At 32.2% G+C, this 25,688-nt stretch overlaps 4 protein-coding genes across 9 annotated transcripts in view; 1 reads left to right on the top strand and 3 right to left on the bottom strand.

The window, feature by feature from the left end:
- The first annotated feature begins 1,999 nt into the window (after nt 1-1,999).
- On the top strand, nt 2,000-7,940 carry LOC6641847 (coiled-coil domain-containing protein 43). Its single transcript, XM_002064665.4, has 4 exons — nt 2,000-2,229; nt 2,305-2,358; nt 2,418-2,636; nt 7,483-7,940. The coding sequence occupies exons 1-4, from the start codon at nt 2,122-2,124 to the stop codon at nt 7,732-7,734; spliced, it is 633 nt and encodes a 210-aa protein (XP_002064701.1). The 5' UTR covers nt 2,000-2,121; the 3' UTR covers nt 7,735-7,940.
- LOC111518619 (ficolin-2-like) lies at nt 4,403-5,796 on the bottom strand. The gene is made up of 3 exons (XM_023175958.2): nt 5,678-5,796; nt 4,730-5,610; nt 4,403-4,675 (listed from the first exon to the last, which is right to left on the bottom strand). Exons 1-3 carry the CDS (start codon nt 5,762-5,764, stop codon nt 4,537-4,539), a joined length of 1,107 nt encoding a protein of 368 aa, XP_023031726.1. The 5' UTR covers nt 5,765-5,796; the 3' UTR covers nt 4,403-4,536.
- A 113-nt stretch (nt 7,941-8,053) lies between the features above and the next one.
- On the bottom strand, nt 8,054-9,560 carry LOC6641984 (glutamic acid-rich protein). The gene is made up of 2 exons (XM_002064664.4): nt 8,908-9,560; nt 8,054-8,356 (listed from the first exon to the last, which is right to left on the bottom strand). The coding sequence occupies exons 1-2, from the start codon at nt 9,457-9,459 to the stop codon at nt 8,054-8,056; spliced, it is 855 nt and encodes a 284-aa protein (XP_002064700.4). The 5' UTR covers nt 9,460-9,560.
- Nucleotides 9,561-13,264: 3,704 nt separating this feature from the next.
- The window catches only part of LOC6641869, a 57,830-nt gene continuing 45,406 nt past the window's right edge, over nt 13,265-25,688 (bottom strand). The window contains exons 4-9 of one of the 6 annotated variants that reach the window (XM_023176070.2): nt 23,178-23,274; nt 16,075-16,212; nt 15,359-15,998; nt 14,650-15,294; nt 13,739-13,757; nt 13,480-13,545 (exon numbers count right to left, since the gene is read on the bottom strand). In XM_023176070.2, coding sequence (XP_023031838.1) covers nt 13,545; nt 13,739-13,757; nt 14,650-15,294; nt 15,359-15,998; nt 16,075-16,212; nt 23,178-23,274 — 1,540 coding nt within the window. In that variant the 3' untranslated portion in view covers nt 13,480-13,544. Of the gene's footprint in view, nt 13,546-13,694; nt 13,758-14,575; nt 15,295-15,358; nt 15,999-16,074; nt 16,213-23,177; nt 23,275-25,688 lie in introns of those variants that run through there. The other 5 variants (XM_023176068.2, XM_002064663.4, XM_023176071.2 and 2 more) reach the window with 5 other exon arrangements.

Raw genomic sequence — 25,688 nt, 5'->3', positions numbered from 1 at the left:
TGTGTATCTATTCCACTTGTTGCCAACTGGTTGTTGTTGTTGCTGGATACTTTTGGTTGTTGTTTCTTTTTGTTTATTATGCGTCTGCCGAGACGCCACAACGGCAACAACAAATAAACAAAAGACGAAGACGAGAGCGATGGCAACTGCGACGTCAACGGCGACGGCGACGCAGGTGTCGAGACTTGCGACTGCAAAAATTATTACACGAAGACGAGAGACAAATCCAAATACAACATATTTACATAGGCATATCACACGCACATGCACACACACACACTTGAATGCAGAGTTGCACACACACACACACTCACACTGAGTGTAACAGTAACAATTGTATCAATTTCAAATATGAAATATAAACTCAATTGTTTATAATAATAACAATAAACACAACAATTGCGTTTGTTGTTTTTGTTTGTGTTTTCATTCTGCTCTTATCATTTGTTGCCACGCCCTTTGTTTTCTTGAGCCAAACATTGAATCAAATTATGCACAAGATATTGGTCGAGATTTCTTTTTTGATTTAATCGAACGAAAAATATTTCATTAATTAGTAATTTCCACTTTTTTTTAATAATCAAGAGCAGCAGGTCGCGATTTAAGGTCGGCATAAAAAACTAAGTAAGTTCTTTGACGTTTAACAGCACTGCAAGTGTATTTGTTTTACAACACTGTCATCAAACAGCTGTGTAGTGATGAGGGATGCTTAGCTGGCTAAAAAATGCCATTTAGCTTGTTGGCTTAAAATGATTATTTACTATTAATTCTTAAAAGACTAGAGCACATAATTAACAGGAAGCACAACAAAAAATTAAAATTTAGTTGAACTTAGTAAAATCGTACATGGTATAAAACAAAACACATTTAGCAACATAATCAAGAGAGCTTTTTCTGGGTATTTTTGGATTCCAAATACATTCAAAATTATTTTTTGGTAAATCAATAATTTTTTTTTTAAATTATAAGCTTATTTAAAGTTTGAAAGCTAACTTTTGCTTTTTTAATGACCTACAGGGCTTGACTTCAAACATGGACATCACTTTTGGAGATCACTTTTGGAGATCACTTTTGGAAACATATTTAAAAAGTTTAAAAAACTGTCTCAAAAAGTCAAATTTTTAAATCCCTTACAAGTTTAATCCACTTTGTAAAATATAAATTTTCTTAAGGTAATTTTCTTATTGTTGAGGACAGGGAATAACAACCCTAAAACCAGTTTTGATTACGAATTTCGATTACATAATTTTCAAACCCGAAGAAATGCTAAAGTTTTATTAAACATTTAAAAAACATGTTTAAATTCTATTACAATGTAAAAAAACAACTTCAGACTTAAACTTGTTAGTTAACTTTAGAGGCAAAAAAATTTTGTAAAAGATACAAATAAATTGTTACTTAATTTCTGATTTAGGAATTGATATATTGAATTCATATATGTATGCATTTTGAAAGCCTAGAAATGAGCCCTTTTTCCCCTTACTAAATAACAATCATTACGAATGTAGTTAAATTTATAGAAGAAATATAAAACGAAAAAGTGCTTATTTTTAAATGCCATTGTAGTGGATGCCATGTTAGTTTCTTCAATAATTTTCATTCTCACATATTTTAGAGCTATTTAAGAAGCAATTAACAAATAACTGACGACTTAATTGAGAAATATATAAGTCTTCTTTAATAGGGAAAAGTTTATCATAATATTGATAAATCTTACAAAACACAAATATATTTAAAAAGAAACGAAATTTTGTCGGGTATATTTATATTTATAAAATTTATTTTTCTTACTAATGATGAGGTAAGAAAAAAACAAAATCAGTTATGTTTTAGCTTACATAATTTTTTTTTTATATTTTATATTTCATAGCTATATTTAATTTCTTTTGACTTTTTTTGTTACGCATTTTAGTGCGTAAATATAGCTAAATTAAATGCCAGCTGTAGTTCTGGCTTCGTAGCAAGCTAATTTGCCAGCACTATTTGCCCAGCTGTTACACAGATATTTGGCAACACTGCTCTCTATACCAAATTACTTGGAGTTATATTTTTTACCTTTTGTGGCTGATTTGTTGTGAATGAGCATCAGAATTAATTAAACCCGCAGCTGACCGAGGTAAAATGAGTGGCAGCGCCGAGTTTCAAACGTGGCTAAATGAGCAACTGCGTCAGCTCAACACAGATGAAAATGTGTTCGGTTCGTATATTATCGGCATTCTGGAGGGCGAGGTAAGCCATGCCAAAGGTGTCTGAATGGAGACTTGTGAGTTCTTTAATTAAAACAATATTAATTTCATTGCTTAGGAGTCACAAGATGAGAAACTGGAGGCACTGGAAGATATTTTAAGTGAAACGGGGGTAAGTTGGTGAAATTTCATCATGTGAACTCAGTGAATATCGAAATTCTCTACTTTAAGTCATCCGATATTGAGGAAATAGTTAAAACTATTCTACAAAAATGGCTACAAAGTCATCCATCTGCTGATGAGCCACCAAAAAAGGGTCTGGACATCGATGTAAATGCCCAATTAGCCAAATTGCTGGAGCAACAAAAGTTACAACCAACTGTCAATCAGCGTGAATACACAGCGGAAGAGCGTCGGATTAAGGAACAGATATTGGCACAATATTCACAGGTCTGAACTTAAAAATTTCATCATAATTCATAATATCAACCGTGTCACAACTAATTTTTCTTCTAACTCGACTTGCTTATTTCTTGAAACTCGTGCCAGATTGAGGGCAAATAGGGAGATTCGTCCCATTGTAACTAGTCTTCAAGTCAAGTTTATCATAACCACTTGAAAATCCGTTATCTTGGGCAGCACTTACTTACAAGCAAATTGTTAGTAAAGCTTTTAAAAGAAAAATTATGCATTTGTCGTACTCCTGTTTATCTCAAGAGTTTGAGGTATTCAAAAGTTGTATATTAAATATACAAATGTTAATTTTTGTAAATTAATGGTCATCAACAGTCTATATATCTTCTACATATCGTCTAAATAGCGCCTAAAAGGCAGAATTTACGTTCTTATTTAATTTATATATACCCATATAAAAATTTAGTATCTTTTTTAAAGTTGTTGCAGTCAATTTCATTTAATTCATTCTCCTTACTATTAATAAAATGCCAATATATTGTCAATAGGGAATTCAATTAAGAGTAGAGACTATTAGTCATTCAAATTTCATCAGTTGCTGATGAAAAATGACGCATTCGACGAGGAATTTCACTTTTACTCGTATTTCAAGAAGAAATATACGTTAGAATCAACTGGAGACGTAAAATGACGCCAAGTCGAAAGGCAGAAAAAAAGCATACAAAATTCAATTACCCCCCAAATCAATTTCTTGGTTTAATATTTATGGTATACAATTTCTCTTACACTTATTTTACTAGAGATATGTTTTTTCTAAGTTTTTTGAAATGTCAGAAAATTGAAATTCACTTATTTTAGTACAATGACCAAGCTAAATGTAATTGTAATGTAAATGAATTGTAAAGATAATAGTTAGTTTTGGACAGTGACGGATTAGCCATATAGCAGGTTGGAGTCCACGCTTTTAGAGCTGTAAAATGATTTTCAATCATTATTCAATATTCAACTGAAGCAAAGAAAAGATAAATTGAAAAACATGTATTTCATTTGAAAAATTTTGAAAATTCTTTAAAACTCTTAACTTTGCGAATCCATAACTTTGCCATATTTTAACCGATTTTCCAAAGTAATTTCTAATTTTATTGCTTTTGATTTTGAAATTTCAATATGAGTCACGCTAATTATCAAGTCATCTTTTAAAGCGAGACAAAAAATGCGAATCAACAGCAAAGTATTTCAGTATTAGTAAATTTTGAGAATATTTGAAAAATTCATGTCTTTATTTTTAAGTTAATATTATTCAATCTGCATTAAAATGTCGAGAACTAAACTTTTTGTCAATTTTCATAATTATTTACAAAAATCGGATCAAAATTTTTGTTTTTCAAAACTCTACGTCTTTTTTGTCATTTTTGAAGTATACTGAATTCCGAGTTAATCAATATATAACTTTTAGATGTCGGCTAGAAATTGCTAAAAATACAGTCTGAAAATAAGGCAGTTAGAGAATTCTAGTTTTAGATCAATTTTCATTCATATCCTAAGTTTCAAAGCTAAAAGTTGGTTTCTCTATTGTATTGATACAACCTCGACAATTTGGTTTCTTGATTGCTGCAGGTCTCGAGCCTGACATAAGCCGTCATTGGTTTTGATGAAGAAGTGTAAGGAAGAATTAATCTTGACACAGCTTCCATCTTATCATATAGATTTATTTATATCAGCGACTTTGTTAGAGAATTAATGGTTCATGTTGGCGATTGTGTATCAGCTTATAATATGATTTAATTCAATTTAAACAATTCTTAACGAAAGCAGACAACGTAGTTGAATATTTATTTGAATTCGCACCAAAAAATATCACTACAAATTAATAAAAACATTTTTGTAATAGGCCAAAAGTTTTAATGATGTTCTGTGCAATTTTGGTGCAAATCGATTATGCGATTGGTCGTATCATCATTTGTACGAATGTTAAAGATTGTAGATTTATTGATTGATTTGGATCAGCCCAAGTACCCCATGTAATGCCATTTTTGTGAACCAAACCATTGGTATGGAACCATCCATTCAATTTACTGTGAATGAAAAGCTTACTAGTTAATATTTTTAAACAAAATTCTTTACTTTACCTTTCGCCACATGACGTGTACCACCATCCACCTGAGGCGCCTAAAGCGCAATTATGTTGAACCAATAAATTGTTATGCCGATCATGAGTTGAAAATAAAGCACCAACATGGGAACCTAATGAATCGCCAGCAGTTCCTGTATAATTTCCAACCGATAAGAGTTGATAATTTTTCCCTTCACCACTTATTTTGAAATTATCATAGCGTGCATATCCAATTTTACCATTAATATCACCGAGTTGGATATACAGCTCGTGGGGTCGAGTTTTTAGAATCAAATACAGATTGTCGAGACCAACAAAAAAGTTTTCTTTCGCATCACCGAATCCCTTCTTGTAGTCATGCCAATTTCGATCGAAATTAACTCTTGCATCAATGCGTCTTTGAATAACAGTCCAACTGGATATGGGCGTTATGTAAGGCACCTCAAAAGGTGGGCGTCCTGCCAATTGCAATCGTCGAACACCTTCAACATAGAGACCCTGATTGGGCAGATTCTCCTCCTGCTGTCTGTTTTGAATTGACCCTAAATTGCCTCCCTCCAAGAACTTACTTACTTGGGCCTTCAAGCTATTGAAAGCGCTAAGTAGAACACTATTTGTTACCGTGTCCTTCTTTAACTGGGCCCTTAGCTCATTGACTATTTCATCCTTAGCCTCTAGTAAAGCCTTTTGTGCCGCAAGTTCTTGCATGACATTACCTCCTGCCACCTGATCATTCAATTGAACTTTGCAGACTTGCAACTCTCTATCAAGGCGATTAATTTTCGCAATTGATTCACTGGGAGTCTCCGTAGATTGATTCATTCGAGCTATATGATTCGCCAGGGTTATAACGTCACTAAAACAATAAGTAACGCACTTGTCATCGTCAACTGTATTCTAGAATAGTAATTAAAAAAGAATAATAGTTAAACATATATTAAATTTAAGTAGTTAGTTCTATTACCCATTCTTTTGGCACTAAATTTTCAAGATCTGCAGTTATGCCCTGTAAAAGGAATAAAAATATGATTCCTTTTAACACTTTGGACATCTTTGAATTATAATTTAGACTTTTGAAAATGAAATAAAGCTGTACCATCCAATCGATCGGCTTTATATAGACTAGAAAAGTTCAGGAGTGGAGTGAAGTGTTGATATAAAGTTAGAAGAGAAAATATCCATTATTTGATTTTAAGAAATTACAATTTAATACTTTTTCTAAAAACTTGTTTTTTGCTCATGTTGTTAATTGGATAATTAACTAATTGACAGATAATATTGAGTTTGAATGAACATTTTTTTTTAGGAATAAGATCATTTTGTTTTTGGCCTTTAAATGCCTTAATCCGCCCTCAAGATATGTTATCTAACAATATTATAATATGCATAGAAAAAATGCGTGTCTCATTTACAATGTAACAAATCGCTTGGAAAATTGATTGTCGATTAAAATATTACTACTTTTGATCTGTGTATATTACCACATCCTTATCCAAATTGTGTGTCGACGTCTCTTTATGTGTTTGAGCTATAAAATTGGTAACAATTTTTTACTCTTGTGTTTTTTAAGGTAGCAGAATATTGTAGATATATGTCTAAACAATTTAAACATTTTTCTCAACTTTGAATTGAAACTAAACGGATTCTATTCAACAGTAAATACAGGCTTGGAAGTAAACTTGGTTCTTTAAAAAAATTTATATACCTATTTATAGAATATTGCAAATGAAATACACTATCTCTCTTTGTGGAATTCTGTTTTGTGTTGTGATTTTCAATTGATAAATGTATTCTATTTATTATTTTGTATTTCAATCGTGCCCTGAGCACATACTATTTATTAATATTATGAAATTCAATAAGAGTCACACGTGGCTAGGGCGAAAAAATTGTTTATACCATGTCAAAATGGTGTTAAAAATAATAGCCGACTCTCTGTTTCTTTGGAATTTGGTCTTTCTTGATGTATGCGGCACATTCTTTAGATCGGACCACTCTAACAAATGAAATATAGAACAAAAAAAGCTGTATTTATTTTTTCCCTATTAGTGCTATTTGTAGAACGGTCAGTAGCAAAAGAACTTCCTTATGTTAAAAGACAATCAGAAATTAAAAAAAATCCAACTAGTTCTAAGGTAACCATCGGGGCCAGACGCCATTCCAGGACATGTTAATAAGAATTTCCCGTTGGTTTCTTTTGCCAGACAAAGAAAATGGTTTGAGACCAGGATAATTTCTTATTAAGACATGTTCATTCCGTTTGTATTTAAAATCATATCGAACAATTTGTAAGCATAAAAATTGAAAGCAAATGAAATTAAATGCTTTTGATAAAACAAAGAAACAATGATGTGTTTACAATATATGCCTATCCAAATAACAAAAATAACAAAAAAATAACAAAAGGCAGCAACTCAATCAATGACCGCATGTTTCTAAGGTCTAATATCTAAAAACAATAGATATGAATCTCAAAACAAACTTTAGCTTCTACAAATTACATAAAAACAGATTAATTTTGAGATGACAATGATTTATTTAACTGCAAAAGTCCTTTAAAGTTCTTTGCCTTCAGCAGTAATCTGTTATTAATTAGATAAAACAAAAATCTAATAAAGTTTAATTATACAAATTTAATACAAATGGGACACAAAAACCTCATAAAGTGTTTCCCTAAACGTTCTAAGGTAATTTGGTAAAAATAAACAGAAATATTTACCCATATTAAAGTCACAATTTCAAATATATTTAATGTAATTCTTATTGCAGACTGCTGTGGCGGAGGAAGACGATGATGAATCGGAAGCCGAGAGCACTGATGGCACTGGTGGAGGTGGCGGACTGGTGGCGAATACCAATAAGTCCGATGTCCAAGCCCTGGCCAAGGAGAAACGAGAACAAGCCCGTCTTGATAGTGCGGCCAAGAAGCAAAAGGATAAAGACGATCGTGAAAAGCAAAAACAACTCAGAGAGGAGAAGAAAGAGAAGCGCAAAACTGTCAAGGGCGAACGTCGTCGGTAACCGCGTCTAGTCTGGAAATTTTTTAAGGAACGCTCAGTGCAAATTGTTGAATGATTCTCCGAGAGAATGTTTTGCTTTATATTTGCCGCCCAATATCAAGATATTTGTAAGGAAAATGTATTGCGATTTATAAAACTGGCAAACAAATGTGTTTTCTTTCATCTGTATAATTTAATTTACTAAATTAAATGTATATATAGTTTTCACTTTGCAGCACATTTTTGTTAAAGAGATATCAGAATTTAATTTTGTAATACTACAACTTGGCCAACTTAAACTTAAGTTTCATTTTAATATTGATAGTTTATTTTGGAAAAATTCAAGCCTCATCTTCATCGTCATCGTCATCATTATCGTCCTCATCATCGACGTCATCATCATCATCGTCATCATCATCATCGTCATCATCAGCCGTGGTTTCCTTCTCTTCTACATCATTCTCGACTTCGTTATTCTCATCACCGGCTGCTGATGATTTGTCAGTCTCCTCCGTTTGTAGCTCCAAAGAGATTTTCTTTACAGCCTGCAAATCATCCAGTTTTATACGTCGATTATTTGGATCCAAGCAATTAGCTTTTACATTAATAAAATCACTTATCTGTTGATCATCCCAACTCGAATACTGTAAAAGAAATATCAAGTCGAAAATTTGTATATATTCAGAGCAAAGTTATTGCTAATATATGTATAAAATAGATGTTTAAAAGCATTCGAAGTAGACGCATACCAAATTAAATCTGTTAACTGAAATATCTACAGGAGTATTTACTTTAAAATAATGTACTTTTACAATCCTGGCTATTTAAATCCTTTCTAAAATATGTACTCTTCTTTTTAGAATGGTCTATTATTTGATTCGATTTCTCAAGGTTTTTGGACATATTCTAATCAATTTTGAGATGCATATTTAGAGAATAAATATAAAATTCAGTGGTTTTGGGCTTATTAACCCGAATTTTCAGACTGTTTGAAAAACTGTTCAAAAAATTGAAGACTTCTATGTGGAAATTTATCATAAAATAAATGCATTTGCTTTTAATAGTCTCTAAACCCGTAGTTATATGGGAATAAAGCTAGTTCTGATCAAGTTCAAGTGGGCCATATTTATGCATAAACTAACTGATTTTTAGATTCTTTTGAAAGAGTATGTAGTAAAGAGAAAAATAGACTTACCACCGAACTTGATGTAAATAGCAATTGCTCCTCCTCCGGTTTACCCTCTTCTGGTGTTGTCTTAACTCTCAAATATTTTTGTAATAGATTCGTTTGCTCATCCTTGCGCCACAGGCACAAGCGCTGATTCTTTAACCAATCCTTATCGATTAGATCATTCTTTTTGATTAATAAATCCAATTGTTGGAGTTTCACAAATTGCTTTTTAGGCGGCAAACTTTGCGGTCGCTTTGACGATGAGGATGACGAAGTGCTCGCCGCTGGATACTCAAAATCGTCATCGGAGAGCTCCTCGGTATCTGGGTCATCATCATTGTCGGAATCATCGTTGTCATCGCTGACTTTGGTCAGGCGACGTTTGGCCAATTTGGAAGCTGTTGGCGCTCTACGTTTGCGTCCTCCACCCTCGCGTGATTGTTGCTTCGGTGGTGGACGTTGTCGCTTCTTGTTGGGGCGCCAATCCTCCTCGGAATCGGAATCATCTAAAGGACTAAAGTCCTCTTCATCGCTTTCCTCAAACGTTGTGGTCACCAGTTCGGTGCGACTTCGCATTATCTTTGCTGCTCTTTTAAGGAATTTTTTGTTTTGCTTTTTTGTTGTTATTTTCTTTACGAAATTTTCGTCTTTCGGCTGCTGCGTCTCAAAGCTGACTGAAAAATTTTTATTGTTGTTTCCACAAAAAGCCCTAGCCTCCGTTTGTGCCTCCCCCTCGCCTGTTCCTTCATGAACCAGAACACATCTCAATACTATCCTTTCCGGGGTGAGTTTTTTGTTGCTTGTTTTTGTTGTGGATTATGTGATTTGTTCTCTCAGGAACTCAGTTGGAAAGCTTTGGGATGGAAAAGCTTCATTTTTGGGACAGCTTTCAGGTAACTAGGACTAACTTATAAATAGAATAAACAAATTTTTTAGGACATTCAATGTGTTAGATACCAAAATCTGTCTAAAAATTTTAAATAATAATTTTACATATGTAGTATAGATCAAGTAACTTTCATAATTCGTCACTTGGGGATAGACATAATTAGATTGACTATTAAGATAGTACTCGTCTTTAGTTTAGTACTAACTTGGCTTGTTGGTATTAATACAAGTTGTTTATTAGTTTTGAACGCATATGTAGTATACCAGTTTATACAAAATTGTACTAAAATGCAATTTTCGAGAAACTTAAATGTCAGTTTATTAAAACTTTTTAAAAATATAGAAAGACTATTTGTAAGAAGCCATGGAATTTTCTTTTGGACACTTTTTGGAAGTAATTTTGAATGTTCCCCAAAGCTATAAAAATCTACCACCTAATATAGCTAATAATATGAGCAAATGTAAATTATAACATTAAGCTTAGTTTAATTCTAAACATTTAAATACCAAAACCTACAATCTATAGACTCAATAAGTTAAAATCCTATAGCTTAACTTAAAAACTTACGTAAAGCCTATAAGTTTGAACTTAAAAAAAATCCATTATCATGCAAAGATAAAAGATGAAGTAATAGTAAAAGGAAATGATTATTTGCACACTGAGTGTCTCTCTGCAATGTTCCAAAAGTCATTTTATGGCATAAATTCGAAAAATTGAGTTACATAATTGGTTGAGACCGTAATTTCTAAGTTTTATTAACATAAAGTTCGCAAACTTTGAAAGGTTTTCAAATTGTAAGTAATTGCTATAAGAACAAGTGCTAATAGCACATTAATCTATAATTTAAAAAAATTTCGTGACACATGTTTGTTTTCTTAAAATTGGCTGCAACTTTTACTCATCTCTGATCTTTTGTTGTAGCACAAAACGACGAAACCGAAAACAAAACGCAATGTATGTCAAATATATTGATATTAAGTTATTACTAAATTTTTATTTAATAGTCCTTGTCTTATTCTATAGCGGTGTTAAAAAATTCATTTGTGTCAAAAAAAAATAAAAAACAAAATAATTCTCTAGACTTTAAAACATGTTGTGACCACTTTTTTGACAATTTTTGGATATTTTGTATTTGCTGTAAGCGAAAAACATCAAAAACGTTTCATTACATTAAAATATATTATTTTAAAAGAAAAAGCGAAGCCTAAAAGTATGCAAATTTCAAATTGATTGATCAAATCGGCATTATCCAATTGGCAAAAAAAAAACATAATTTTATTTATCTTGCTGATGTGGCTGCAAAATATCAGTTGTCTGGCAATCAAATGGCTAAAAATTTTGAGAAAACAAAAAATATTTTTTTGCTTATCGTTTGATTAATCTCTAGATTGTTCATTATACCCCTGCAGAGGGTATTATAAAATTGGTCAGATGTTTGTAACGCACAGAAGGAGACGTTTCCGACCCCATAAAGTATATATATTCTTGATCAGCATGAGAAGCTGAGTTGATATAGCCATGTCCGTCTGTCCGTCTGTCCGTCCGTCTGTGCGTATGCGTTTTACTTAGCCGTCTTAAGAGCTATCGGTCTGAAATTTTGTTTCGGGGTTTTTTATTACCCGGGAAAAATAAAGTATGAAATTCATAAGGATCGGACCATCGGACCAATATTGGATATAAAACCCCAGATCCCAAAATTTGAATGTGATCGGATAAATATAACACACACAGACGCAACGCTACATGAACTGTATGTTTATGTGTGCGTTGTTTTGCTTTGGGAATAAGGCAAGAAGAAGAAAAAATTGTAAAATAGAGAGTAAAATTGTTTTGTTTGTATATTGATGAATTGAGTTGCAGAAAACAAACATGTAAAATTATTATTACCTAGGACTGCAAGGGTATATAAACTTCGGCATAGCCGATGTTAGCTTCTTTGATATTTTTATTATCGAAATGCGCTTGGTTTCAGGAAATGTTTTTTTTAATTCCCAGTAAAGATATCAATATACATAGATTGGAATGTGTAAAAATCTTTAAAATAATAAATTAAGTGGACCATATGTAAAAAACTTCATTTTTATGGCTTTCAACTAGTTCTAACCCCTTAGATTTTTTGTTTGGTATGTTTTGTAGAATCAAAAAGTTTTATTAAATATAAATACTTGCGGAGGAATTTAAGATTTATCAATAATATGAATTTTAAAATTATGTGAACAATTTTTTTTAACGTTTGCGTATGAAAACTAATGAACAGATTTATGTCCATGACGAAATGCACCAAATAATTCAATTAAAATGCTAAGTAAAAGTTTTGCTCTAAATACAGAGAACAAATATTGTTTATCATGCCATACGACAACGAATGGCTTTAAAGAAAGTCCACCTAAAAATTGGTCACTGATATAATTGACGACTCTTATGCACACAACAATACACATTCCAAAAATATATAACTCAGTGCGTCGTACTTCTTCAATTTAATTCATCAACTCCTTTAATATCAGATGATCGGATGGTCAATGGAAAAGTAAAAAGTTAAGTTTAATGTGATGATAAAGATTTTCAAAGATCTGAAGTTAAAAAATTTGGACTTACAAGTCAAGCTTATTGATCGCTTCATCTAGAAAAAGTTTCATTTGTTTATTCCCAACTTTAATGAAATTCAAATTTTTCAAAATAGTTTGTGTTCATTGTTTGTTACATAATTTTATGACAATCGATAAAAAACTCACGAGCACTAGAGGGTTAAGTTCTCATTTTTAATTATCCTTTTTTTTTTTTTTATTAATTTGACTGTTTCTAGCCATGTCAACTACGTACATCTACCTCATCCTGTCGAGCTAAAGAAAATGACTCCAGCAATGATATCAAAGAATTCAATACTGAATATTTTTCTTGTTCGAAAATGTTAAATGAATGTCAAACTCACAAATTTTAAGAAATTCAATCGAGTGCAAGGAAAAATTACTAAACACCGATTACATTGAAAAATGCAACTTTCCCGGACTGCATTCAATTTTTGATTTCTGATTTCGATGCTGCAAGGGACATATATATATAAGTCCTTGAACTCATTGAAAAATGCAACTTTCCCGGACTGCATTCAATTTTTGATTTCTGATTTCGATGCTGCAAGGGACATATATATATAAGACCCAGAACTCGGTCTCAATGTCGCTTTTGGTAACTATGATCTTTCCATCGTACAATCTTTTTATTTTATTTAAGATTTTGATATTTAACAACATCTATAATTGGGACTAAAAATAACCAAGATTGCGTTTTCAAATCTATAAACCAAAAGAGCAAACTTGGTCATTAATATACATACTTTTAAATACAGAAACTTACCCAAGAATCAAATGCGTAATAACATGAGTTAAGACAATAATTTGTATCTAATTTTATTGGATTTATTTTATTTAAACATTTACATAAAGCTGGACAATACATATACGTACATATATATAGCATATATACTAACATCTAATTGAGAATTTAAATATTTTGTTATCGAATTTATGAATATTTAATTGTTTAATAAGTCGTTGCTCTAGAAAGAATGGATTCACTTCATTTCTAAACTAATGGTAATGCATATTTAAAAGATTTTTTGACTTAAACCTTTAAACGCTATACTCGTGTAGGCGTACCAAAAATGGGTGTGGCATTGTTTCGACGCTGGGCCAAAGGTGAGGCAGGCTGCGGCACAGTGGGTCCATTATTATTGTTCAGTAGACGACGCTGTTGACTATCGGAATAGGCGCGTTCTACAAGGAATTTGTACAGATCACATAATAATATAGACATACATGTATACGTGATATATTGAATAACTAAGCCGATTTGTATCATGCATTATGTGGTGTATATATGTATGTTGGATTTATGGGTGATCTTGATAATTTCATGCTTTATGTTTTTTTTTTTTTTGTTGCATTTACTGTTCTATTCATTATTTACCACATATTCTCCGTCTCTTCTATAAATTTTTGTCATCATGCACATATAAAATTAAAAAGAAAAATAAATATAAATTATAAAAAGATTTTAATATACACATAAATATATTATGACATGAAGGATCTTTTTGATAATGAATCGAATGAAACTGGAATTTTATATACATATTAATCTAATTAAACAGAATAAAAAATTTAGTCGAAACGGATTCGTCTGACACATTAGAGCTTTACAAAAGATCAACTAAATGAATTTGTTGAGTTCTTTTATGACTTTTTAGTTAGGAGACCTAAGGTTAAAATCAAGACTTTATATCAACTTTAAATCAAGTTATAGGACTTAATTGTAAAATTACAAATAATTTGATTTTTATTAATGCATTATCTAGTTTCAAAAAATTTTAAAATCAAATCAAGTTTATCTCTCTTCTGGTCAATTCTATATAGTTTTACTTGATAGTAGAAAGGGACTTTCAAAATTTTGTTAACCAATATTGAGAAATGCTTTTGAAAAATATTCAACATTTCAACAAGTATTTCAAGATTTCGTAACAGTATGCAAATTGTAGTTTAGTGTAGAAGTAATTGGAACTTAAAATTCAGTAAAATTTATTCTACAAAAATTTAGTTATTTTAATAGAATTTTTGTTTGTCGTAAAACAAGTCAAATATATCCTTATTCATTAGGAATAAATAAGGATATTTATTCTAGCTTTCTTTAAAAACTTTAATGACTAAAATATGACAAAATATATTTTGAAAATGTTAGAAACAAATTATTTTTTACAATCTCATGGAACCAAGAAAGAAAATAGAAAGAAAAAACCCAAATTTGATGATGAATTGAATGAAATGGAAATAACCGCATGCCAAATGATTAATCACAAAAATTGCCCAATTCTTGCGACCTACCTCGAAACTTTAGACCCTGCGCCTCATTGATGATGGCCGCCAATGCTGGATGTTGGTAGCGTTCCCGGAAAATGGCCGAACCATTCATGGTCGATTGGCCGCCATTGCCATTTAGGGTGCCATTTCCATTGCCATTGGCATGATACATCTTGTGCTGTGGCGTATGCTGGGGCGTTAGGGAAATGGGTGGCGTGGCATTGCCATGCTTATAGTAACGATTCTGATTTGGATCATAGGAGGGCTGCGGCTCATTGTTGTGATTGAGAAGATTGGCCAGTTTTATGGAGGCGCAACGATCCTCCTGATGGTCATTGTTGCGCATTTTAAGTATGCGCTGATCCTGAACGGAATAACGTGAACCGTGTAGGGCATTCAATTGATTCAAATTGGTAACCTGAGGACTCAATTTCTTGCCGCGAAAACTGCCACCGGGTGATGAGGAGTTGTTCAGGAGAGTGCCACGAGATGAGCTTCCATTGGTCTCAGTGCTATCACGACTTGCCTCACGATAGCTAGACGGACGATGAGTCGAGGGTGGAGTGTCCAGGCCACTATCATGGGCAGAGCAATCCAATTCTGAGGTCTTGTTTGAGGGAGCCAGAGCAGCAGAGCTACCATTATTATGAATAGGTAGCATGGGTTGAACTGTAATACATATGGGAATCATTAGAGATTATGTGATCATTTAAATTCAACAATTTCAACTCACCGGAATGGCGCATATCGGTGGGTGGTCGCGGCTTGCGGTATAGCCAATCTCTATCCAATTCATTACCATTATCCGGTGTGGCACTGACACCACGGAATAGTCTTGGTCGTCTAAGCTGTACTTCCGTCTCTTCGGTTTCCTCATCGACCACTTGATTAGAGCCAAAGCTGCTATTGATGAATATGCGACGAGGTGACCCATAAAGACCACTTTGACCAGCACTCTGAGCGGTAAAACTGTTCTGCGCCGAGACATAACCATTCGAGTAACGACTAAGATTCGCATTGCTGTGATGTGGTATCTTCTGAGGAGTCGAATGGTTAGTGCTAATGCCGCTCAAGTGATGATTGTGATTCTCATTATTGAGGGCACTCAGATCTGGCACCGAATCGGAAAAGAAGGGATTGGCTCCACCATAACCATTTAGGCTACCGGCCCCAATCTTGTGCCGGGCCAGACCACCGCCGGTGCCATTTGTCATCAGCCAATCATCCAAAGCAGTCGAGTAAGTGCCACCTAGTCCAAAGTGTTGGAACTGTAACGAGGCATGGGAGACGGGTGCGGCTAGCGAGGCACGTGATCGCGGACCTTGCGCTATTTTCAAGGCACGTCGACGCTCTTTGGAGGTCAAAGTGCACTCCTGTAGATATAACCAAAAAATAATTTATTTAATTTATTTATTATTGATATTTAAATTGATTCCAGTGATCACTTACCTCCAGCAGTTCGAACCAATCCTCGAGGCCATCGTCACAGCGCAAAAGCACACGACCCTCACGACCCAAGAGCAATCCAATGGCGCTATACGAACGACGATTCAACCACTCCACCTTCTCCACATCGACCAGCTTGACCTGCAAAGCGAATAAAGACAATGATATTATAAAGTTTAAAGGTTAACCAAACTATGAAACTCCTCTAGACGGGGGGCCCCATTTATTTTGAACAGAACTTTTTGCTTAACAATTGAATTTTAGACATAATAGCAAATTGATTGAAAAGATTGTTACGGCAACTTGGCATAGAAATCCTAAGAAAAGATTAATTGCCATTTTCCCATGCTCTTAAATTGCTTACTCACAAACTAAATTTAGTAGAACTTATTAATTTTTGGTTACTAATTGTGTCTGGTTCTTTGTTTTACTTGGCATTAGTCATACTAGTAAGCGTTTGACCAAATATATCCTTGTGATGTGAGCTACCGCATAGTAGTTCTATTTTGCTTTGCTATTTGTGTTTTAAAACCTATGAAACATTTCGAATAACTTAGTAATTTGTGCTTAAATTTGATAAGAAATGTTGGCATTTCTTTTCGGTTGTCACTGCCATAGAAAGGGATTAGGAATACTTCCCGAATGTTTATTCAGATCGAGCCAAACCTGAACTTAAAGATGAGTTTATTGATCTACAATGCAAGTGAAAGAATTCGAAATTGCATTCCAAGTTTAACACTAATGAATATAAATAAAATAGTCGAAGTATGTTTGATATATTTAGCAAAGTCAGCCGATGAAAGAATTTAGAGATTCTTCAAATAGCTATACATACTTCAATCTGTTCACCTTTTCAGTGCCCAAAATTGGTTTGATAAAATAGTTTTCTATGGTTTCAAGGTTTATTTGGAATCCTAGAGCGTTTTTTTACGCTATAGCTAATAAATTCAAAAAAGTGCTATCTAATACATATATAATATACATACATAATATAATACATAAAGGGAACTAGAACGTCGTATGTCGAAGGGTCCTCGATCAGAAAATCAAGATTTTCGGCTTAGGACATTTAGTAATTTTCGAGGGGCATTTTGAAAGTGTGAGAGTATATCAAAATTGCCCCGATTACTTTAAAAGTTTACTATTTTTGAGGTAAAGACAAGCAGATAAAGTAAAAAATTTATTAGAAATATTGATATTTCGAGTCCAGACTCCCCGAAACAGTTTAAAAATGTGTTTAGCTTGAAAGTTAGATGAATTTTTGAAGATATATATTGAAGTCGGCGAAAAATATATGTATGAATCAATGCATGCATATACATATCGATATACTGAAAAGAAACTATCTCATATTCGTATAGTAGGTTTGTTTATGTTTAACACTATTTTATAAAATCGAATGAAATTTCTTGAAATTCCTTTAACCTTCCTCCATTTAATGAAAAGCTCCCTAATAATATCTTAAAGATACAAATTCTTAACATAGATCTTAAAAAACAAAATTAGATTACAACTAACAAACCAAACAACATGACTAAAACACAATGATTAGATGTTTATAGGTTAAAATAAAATGGATATATAAACAGATTATGCTTCCGAGCATGTTACAACCCACACATCTAATAATAATTATTTATATATTTTTTGAAGACGATTTCTCCATTAAATAAGAACTAGGTCCTATGATCGCGACACAAACAAATCTCTTTCATTTATCACAGACAACTTCATGCGTGTAAAGTATATATACATACTTCTTCTTCTCTAGCATCTAAATTCTTTTTACAAATATAAATCTTACAACTGATCGGCGACTGCCCCCATGGCCCCCACCCCATTACAGAAAGCTAAAAAGAACTTAATTATGTTGGTCATTTATAATACATAGATACATATACATTAAGAAAGGCAGAAAAAAAGGCAAAAGAAATTCCTGAATAAATCGCATAAGTTGGCTAATTGCCACACGCAGCCGAGACACCAGCAGCCGCTGACATATTTCCCTAATGGCCTCATCTACTCGTACTCCATATATAAGGTCGCCAGATGAATCTCTCTCTCTCTTTCTCTCTCCCCCTGAAATTCTTAAAGTCCAACTCATAAACCTAAAGGGAGAAACAAGTTCAATAAAAAACTTGTGCATGGGGCTAACAAAGTTTTAGTTTAGAAGCCCTGGCCTAATGACTTTTAGCCGAGTTGCAGAATGCAAAACGGGAGGAAAAAAAACAAGTTTATGAGAGAAAAAGATGCCAAGAGGGAGTGACTCTTAATTGTTGTATTATAGAGCAAATGTTTTAGTTAGATGAAAAATAATTGAGATGCACTTTAAATTAGGAAAATGACATTGACAACATCTTCAAAATTTGAAACAGAAACAAGAGGAAGAATATATACCAATAGGTTGAAACTAAAATTAATAACTGTGAAATAAATCCTTAAGTTAGTTCAATCTATGAGCTCAAACTTATGCAAGTAATTTTCCGATGGAGAGAGACGGAAAAAGAAGAAAACATATTTATAAAATAAAAGTAATATCAGAAATCACCAATCACGGTTTGATCATAAACATTGTAATTGCCATAATATAAATTTAGAAAACATATTTTAATATTCCGAAATTCTTTGAATTATTTTCTTTTACTACAATTTGTTAAAAAGTTACAGTTAAATGCTTGCTCTCCGTTTTTTTTCTCATTCATGTTTCCAAATCATACTTAGATTACGGTCTGTCTTTTATATTATAATAAATTTAGGTATTCGACATTTATTCTAGCCCTTTAGAAGGGTATAAAAGTCGCGGAAATGCTTTAATTGGCAATATCGAATTTTTGAACTCGCACTCAATTTGAAAGTAAAATATGGAACGAACAAATATTAATATTTCAAGGTCGACATTGATTTGTTATTGTTGTCATTGTTAATAATATTTTTTTCTCTGTTCATATTTATGTTTGATATTTTGTCATAAGCTGTCAAAACTAACACAAAAAGCCTTAAAGCTTTGATTGATACAAATGCGAACATTGCATTACAGAGACAGAGAGGGAGAGAAAGAGAGAGACAAACACAAATTCGATGATTGATTAATAAATAATTAACAGCCTACTTATGATACAAGTATGTGTTTATATCACTTTTAATTATGCAAAAAGAAAAAATATATTTGCTGAACATGAGTAAATGAGTTTTCCATCCAATGTCAATCAATTAATCATAATAATTATGCTTCGAGTGCAGAAATTTCAATTCCCCAGGCATAACAAAGACCTCCAACCCCCAACCCTTACTTTGGCCCACCTGCGAAAGTATCACCTGATAAAAATCAATATTAATTTCAATCAGTAGATGAAAAACTTAACAATATTCCACTTGTACCTGTGATTATAAAGCGCAATTGATTTTCCCTTTGGAATTGAGCACGAAACGAAATTTATGCAAAGAAATCAAATTAAATAATTAGACTGATGGGACTTTTGGTAGTCAGTCACACCTAATTGATTAAGTTGATTACATTGTCGACGACATTAGAGTCGAGTCAATACTAAATATATATATGTATCTATGTGGGAATATTGTGTGAATGTGATATAAAGAAGCCGACAATCTAATGAGCTTGTCTCCATTCAGGTCTTCAGCTTGCCTCATTCCCCTCCCTATGTTCAATGACTCGGCAAATATTTATGGCTGATTGCCTTGGGTGGGTGGGTTTCCAGGCTACATCAATGGGTGGGTGGTTGTCTTTGATGATGTGACGCGATACCTACTAAAAATTTTATTCATCATTATGTCTTTTGAGTCAAAAATTATGCATTTAGAAAGATTTGGAGTAACTGATTCGTATCATTCAATAAAAATGCCAAATATTTATCTCTTAAATACTCATTAACAATTAAAAAATGAATTCAATCACTCGGCTAACTCTTCTAATTATTTGAAAATATGCAAATTGGACTGTAAAAATGTTTAAAATTGTATATTATTAACCTTAAGTGATCTGTTTCTTTGATTTGAATATGCATTTCTTTTGAAATATTGCAATGTTTTAAATTTTATAATATGGATTTTGTATGGCTTTCCATGGAAAGGAAAATTAATTCATTACCTTTGCTGATTAAAATTAAACTTCCATGATTTAAAATATGTAAATATATATGTACTTAGAAATCTAGTTCTAAATCCTAGGATTTTGGTATGTGGCCTCAATGCAATTGGGTTTTAAAGGACAGATAGTGGTAATTCAGTTGTCTACTGCAGTTTTGGCTTTACGTACTTGTTTTGAGGATTGTTTGCTTTCATATCCAAGCCGGTTGATTTTGTTTCTTTTTTTTTTTTTTTTGCGCTATACATTGTACAATTTATTTTCATTGTAGCAACTTAATTTCCCGCAGTTTTTTTCACATTAAATTCCACCTTTAGTGATTACTTATTTCCCTCATGCTGTTTTTCACTTTTTCTTGTTTTCTGAATTTTTTGTTTCGGTTTTTTTCTTTTTTTGTTTTTCGTTTTTGCTTATTTACTTTGGGAAATTGCCCGCACAAGTTGTTTTTGTTGCTGTTGCTGAGCACAAAAATTTATTTTAATTTAAAATTAAACTGTAAACAACAACCCGCTGGCTATTTATTGACATTTTCCTTTAGTTGAGCTTTTTAGTGGAAATGTGGAAAATCAGCAAACAAAATCGGTGAAAAATAAGGTAAAAGAGAAAAATTCAGAGACATAGAGAGTGAAAGAGGGAGAAAAATAGAGACAGACGTAATTTTCCCATGATCTCTTTGGTGAGTGCATGTTAAGTGGCATTGTTGCTGTTGTTGTTGTTGTTGTTGCTGGTTTGTGTGCATTTTCCTTATTTGTTTAAACAACAGCAACAACAACTGCAACAACAATAACAATTTCATTGCAAATCGTGTTCCTGTTTGTGTTTTTTTCTTCTTCTTTCTTTTTTATACTCTTTCAAAGAAGGTATATTCGACTTAATTACTTTTGAGGAAAACTCATTGTAGCTCATGTATTAAAAATATTGCTTCAAATAGATTTAAAATCAATATAAAGAAGATTACAAATCGAAAATGTTCGACCCAATTTATGTGGTCTGTGATAGATATCTCTTAAAATATATATTAAAATTTATGTTATAAAGTTAGTTTTAATTGCTTAGAAACAAATCATAAATTTGCTAAGCTCAAATAGATCGTAAATATCTTATCAATATCTTAACGATGTTTCGTCAGTATCTAATCAATCTACTACACTAATGCATTACACTTTATTAACTCTAAGTTGGCTAACTTTTAAAATATTGGTATTTATGGAAACTAAATTGTTATTAACATTAACGGATAAAGAAGTTGGTAAATATGTAAAATTTTATAAGGGACTGTTATTTTTAGAAAAAAGCTTTAAATGAACCCGGCAAATGCCGTTTTTAAAACTGCAACTTTAATTGAACTCTCTAAAAAACCATATAAACATATTTTAAAAATTTATTTTGATTGTTTATTTAATCTCATTCAATAGATTTTTTTAGGCTTCAGTAAAAAAATTGTTGAGAGAAAACTTTAATCAATGGATACTTAAAACATTATAGCTCAAAAATTAAATCGAATTAACGAAAGAGTATAAATTGATCGGTTAATTTAGGACTCTCATAGATTGGTTTTGGAGTTTGTTTTCAGCCTCCGCCTGTACGAGTATTTGCATTGTTTTAATGGCAATGTGGAGTTAGTTAAGATGGAAGGAGAGGAGCAGTTAGCCAGCTGGAGCTTAGGTGGAGGAGTGGAGAAGGTCCAGTCTCATGTGGGGTGTAACTGGGCGCGTAGTTAGGCAAATTAACATGCAGTAGCTGGCAAGTTGGTTTGGATTGTGTGTGTTTTTTTTCCTCCTCTTTTTAGCCAATTAGCTGAGTTTCGCCAAAGTTAGCATGGCGGATTAGTTGCGATTGGAGGAAGTAGGTGAATTTTAATGAGAAACTTTTATATAGTTGTTAGATCTTTTTTTTCCGATTCGTATATAGAATCAATTTTAATCAAATAGTTTTTTTTTCGCTTGCTTATTTAAAGATTTCTATCTCGGGAAGTCAAGACTCAATTACGAAACGTGATTTCGAGTGTCGGGCCAAAATGCACTCAGTCTTAATTTATTTCATTTCAGCGTATTTTTGTTTTTATACTTGAAGGTGTGTCCTAGCAATTGTCAATGGCAACATGACCAACGGCTTAGTCGTTTTCTACGAGTATGTGATCATAACCATTAGCCATAAATCTGTTCGAGGGAGGGTAATATAATTCTGTAATGTCTCGTAAATAAATGTGGTATTGTATATGAAGGTTTCTGTAAGTGCGCAGTTTTAACGTGAAGTTGTAAGCGACAACAACAAACAAAAATTCACGTTCTGTAAAATACAATCATCTTAATAGTTTTTATAATGAAACTTTATTACAAAAATTTAAATATTCAGATTACTAATCACAATTGGATTACATTTTTGTACGATGTTTTTCGAAATCGTCATAGAACATACTTGAAGTCGTTTTCATCTATTGAATAATATTCAGGCTAGAGTTTGTGTTAATTTCGAATATTTTGAGCGCTAAGTAATTGAGATAGATTTCAAATTAATTGAATAAATTTTTTTAAATTAGAACAAGTTAAAGGTATTCAATTTTTTAAGATAGTTTGGAAATCATTGGAAATCGGTTTATGAAAATACTTTATATTAAAATGTGACAAGATTCCAATGGAAAATTGAAATGAAATTATTAAAATGGTTAGGCAAGTCAGTCATAAAAAGGCTTTATTATCTAGAGAAATGGCTTATTATTTTGGTTGTTAAGTATTTAGTATTCAAAACAAATTCAAAAACATTTAAAGAGAAATTTGAATAAAATTGAATTATTGGCAATCAATTTTGGAATAAAATTGAACAAAGTTATATATAGATATATCTATGGATCGATTTTTTCTATCAGTTGCCAGTATTTCATGCCATTATGTTTGAGCTGACATCAGTTTTGAGTTACTTAACACAATTAAAACAAGATATTTTAAAGAACTTAAACATTTTTACCAATTTTTTTATGGATTTGGGAAAAAACTTGAGAACTTACCTTAAAAATAAATTGTCCCATATCGGAGGCACGTTCATTGGCCGAGCCCGAAGCTCTCTTGAAGCAATGCAAATAGTCACGAGTAAGCACAAAGTATCTGAAAAATGAAAATCAAAATAAATAAGAAAAACTCTTTCAATAAAAAACTTTATGCAAAATGACCTTTAAAATCTCAAACATCTTCACCAATTTTAAAGGTCAAAAGAGCCACTCAAAATATGATTTAAGATACATCAAGCAAAAAATAATATAAAAGCTTTCAATTTTTTGGCAACAATTTGCCACTGCAACAATTGGCTGAGAAATATCATTAATAAATAATAAATCATGCGCAAAACAGAAGAGAGCAAAAAAAAAAAAACTCAAAATATGAAATATGAAAACAAATTATATAAAAGAAGCCACAAATACCAAATACTCGAATGTATTGACTTCAATACAAATTTTATGACTTTGCCAGAGATGATAAAGATTGTTTTTTTTTTCTTTTTGGGCATTTGGCATTCTGCTTTCTGCATATGAAACGATAAATTTTATGTTAAATTAATAATGCAGATGAAAAGTGGGAGAATTAAGGGGAGGATAGACAGTCTAGGCAAAGTTTTATTTATGGCAAAAGTTCTTTGAGATTTTGTGATAAATTTTAAAGGCAACAAATTGCTCACTTTCCTGATGGAAATTCTCAGCTTATTTCAAAATTTTTTTCGCCTCTTTCATTTACCCTGTATGAAGTTTACGAAGTGGGTATGTTTGACTCTAAGATTGTCAGGTATAATCATAGAGAGTTGAAGTGCTTATGAAATGCCAAACATGTGGATACGACATAAGAATATGAGAACTAAGAGATCCGATCAGATATCAGTCATTATATTTTTACATTGCAGAGGCCAGGCAAAAATTTTTCCAATTGATTATGATTTTCCAATGTTATAAAGTGTTTTAAATTCTGAATGGTTTATTAGGCATAATGTATATCTGATAATTTTACAGATATTACAGGGTATAAGAACACTCTTTACGTTAAAGACAGTTTCCATTATCTGGTTGTAGCTTATTAACGTGGTCAGGCAAATTGAGCAAGAAAATTGTTGCTCTGGCACAGAGTCGAAAAAAGATAAATGTTTTGTTAGTTTGTAAGATGTTTGATGATTACCACGGTTGGTTCGGGTCGGGTGGTTGGGTGGTTGGGTGGGTGGTTGTCTGGTTGGTTGTATGGTTAAGTGGAGAAGGAGAGATAATGATGGAGGTGCAGTTATTAGTTGAGCTTTGGTAAATGCTTTAAGCCATGCCATGAAATAATGGGTGCGGAAAACGAAGCAGAAAATATTACAAGTACCAGACTTAGTTAGAGATAATGAGAAAACTCAATGAAGGAAAATGTGGCTAGTATTTGCACTTTTCCCAAATGAAATTACAATGAAATTGAGTGGCTGTTTATACGTTTTTTTAAAAAGTATGAACTTTCAAATAAAAAAAACTGTTTGAAAAGCTGAAAACCTTAATAGAATAGATGAATTAATTTATACTCAATTTAAATATCTGGCAATATTGTAAGTAAGTAACTGTACAAGACTGTAAATCGATATCAGTTTGAATTTGAATAAATAAATACCAAGTATATGGTGTTTTAAGTATTTTCAATTGCTACTTTCTTGCGTCTTGACACTTACTTTAATTGAAAACTTAAAATCTCCAAAGTCTACTTAAACATTCGTAATTGGAATCAAATGGTTTTCGAATGGTAATCATTATGTTACGATTGTTTATTTTAATTGAACTTGGTCGTTTTTTACTTTCTGATATTTTGAATTCAAAATGTAACGTTAACTTTTTAAAATTCTCTGATATAAACTAAACTAAATCAAGCAACTTTTACCTAACTTAAATTATAAATAGTCCAAAATGGAATTGTTTTCCCCAAACTGCTTCTTATTTAAATTCTGATAACTTTAATATAGGGTTACACTTCAAATATGCTCCTCCCATATAAATATCCTTTTTAATAAATCATAATTTGTTTTTTGATTTTTAATTTTGATTATCGGACCAAAATTCAATAGGATCCATTGGCCTTTTTGCATTTCTGTGGTCGAAAAATCAAATATTCTGTATTTATGGCCAGAATCCGTTAGTTGGCCATTAACTGCCAATTAAAATGGCATTTATCGACAGTTCAAAGAGCCAACGAAATATGCGACGAAACATAATTAAAATTCAATTAAATGCAATCGCAGTAAAAACAAAAGAGCACAAACGAGACCCTACTCGAAATATGTATGGGTAGACATTTATGTATATATATTTATACCCCTCAAACATTATCTGTCGCCTATCAGGGGAAGCTGTTGGAGTTCCACCATTTCCTACTCGTTTGTTCTCCTCATTTTTTTGGGGTTTTGGGGCTGCCAACCCCAACGTCAGCCACTGTCAATTATGCGCTTTTTGCAATTAACAATCCTGCCGTAAAGGAGCTAAGGAAAAGGATGTGGTGGAAAAAAAAGGTTGGAAAAT

Source organism: Drosophila willistoni (genome assembly GCF_018902025.1).
Source record: "Drosophila willistoni isolate 14030-0811.24 chromosome 2R unlocalized genomic scaffold, UCI_dwil_1.1 Seg167, whole genome shotgun sequence".
Taxonomy (NCBI): domain Eukaryota; kingdom Metazoa; phylum Arthropoda; class Insecta; order Diptera; family Drosophilidae; genus Drosophila; species Drosophila willistoni.
This window is presented reverse-complemented; position numbering and strand designations above follow the sequence as displayed.

Bases quoted from the DNA above. Each gene is read 5' to 3' on its own strand.
- LOC6641984 (XM_002064664.4), bottom strand. From the start codon at position 9,459: ATGCGAAGTCGCACCGAACTGGTGACCACAACGTTTGAGGAAAGCGAT. The intron at 8,357-8,907 runs GTAAGTCTATTT...TTTCTTTTACAG, and splicing joins TATTTACATCAAGTTCGGTG to TATTCGAGTTGGGATGATCA.
- LOC6641847 (XM_002064665.4), top strand. From the start codon at position 2,122: ATGAGTGGCAGCGCCGAGTTTCAAACGTGGCTAAATGAGCAACTGCGT. The intron at 2,230-2,304 runs GTAAGCCATGCC...TTCATTGCTTAG, and splicing joins TCGGCATTCTGGAGGGCGAG to GAGTCACAAGATGAGAAACT. The intron at 2,637-7,482 runs GTCTGAACTTAA...TTCTTATTGCAG, and splicing joins TATTGGCACAATATTCACAG to ACTGCTGTGGCGGAGGAAGA.
- LOC111518619 (XM_023175958.2), bottom strand. From the start codon at position 5,764: ATGTCCAAAGTGTTAAAAGGAATCATATTTTTATTCCTTTTACAGGGC. The intron at 5,611-5,677 runs GTAATAGAACTA...TTACTATTCTAG, and splicing joins ATTTAGTGCCAAAAGAATGG to AATACAGTTGACGATGACAA. The intron at 4,676-4,729 runs GTAAAGTAAAGA...TTTCATTCACAG, and splicing joins TACACGTCATGTGGCGAAAG to TAAATTGAATGGATGGTTCC.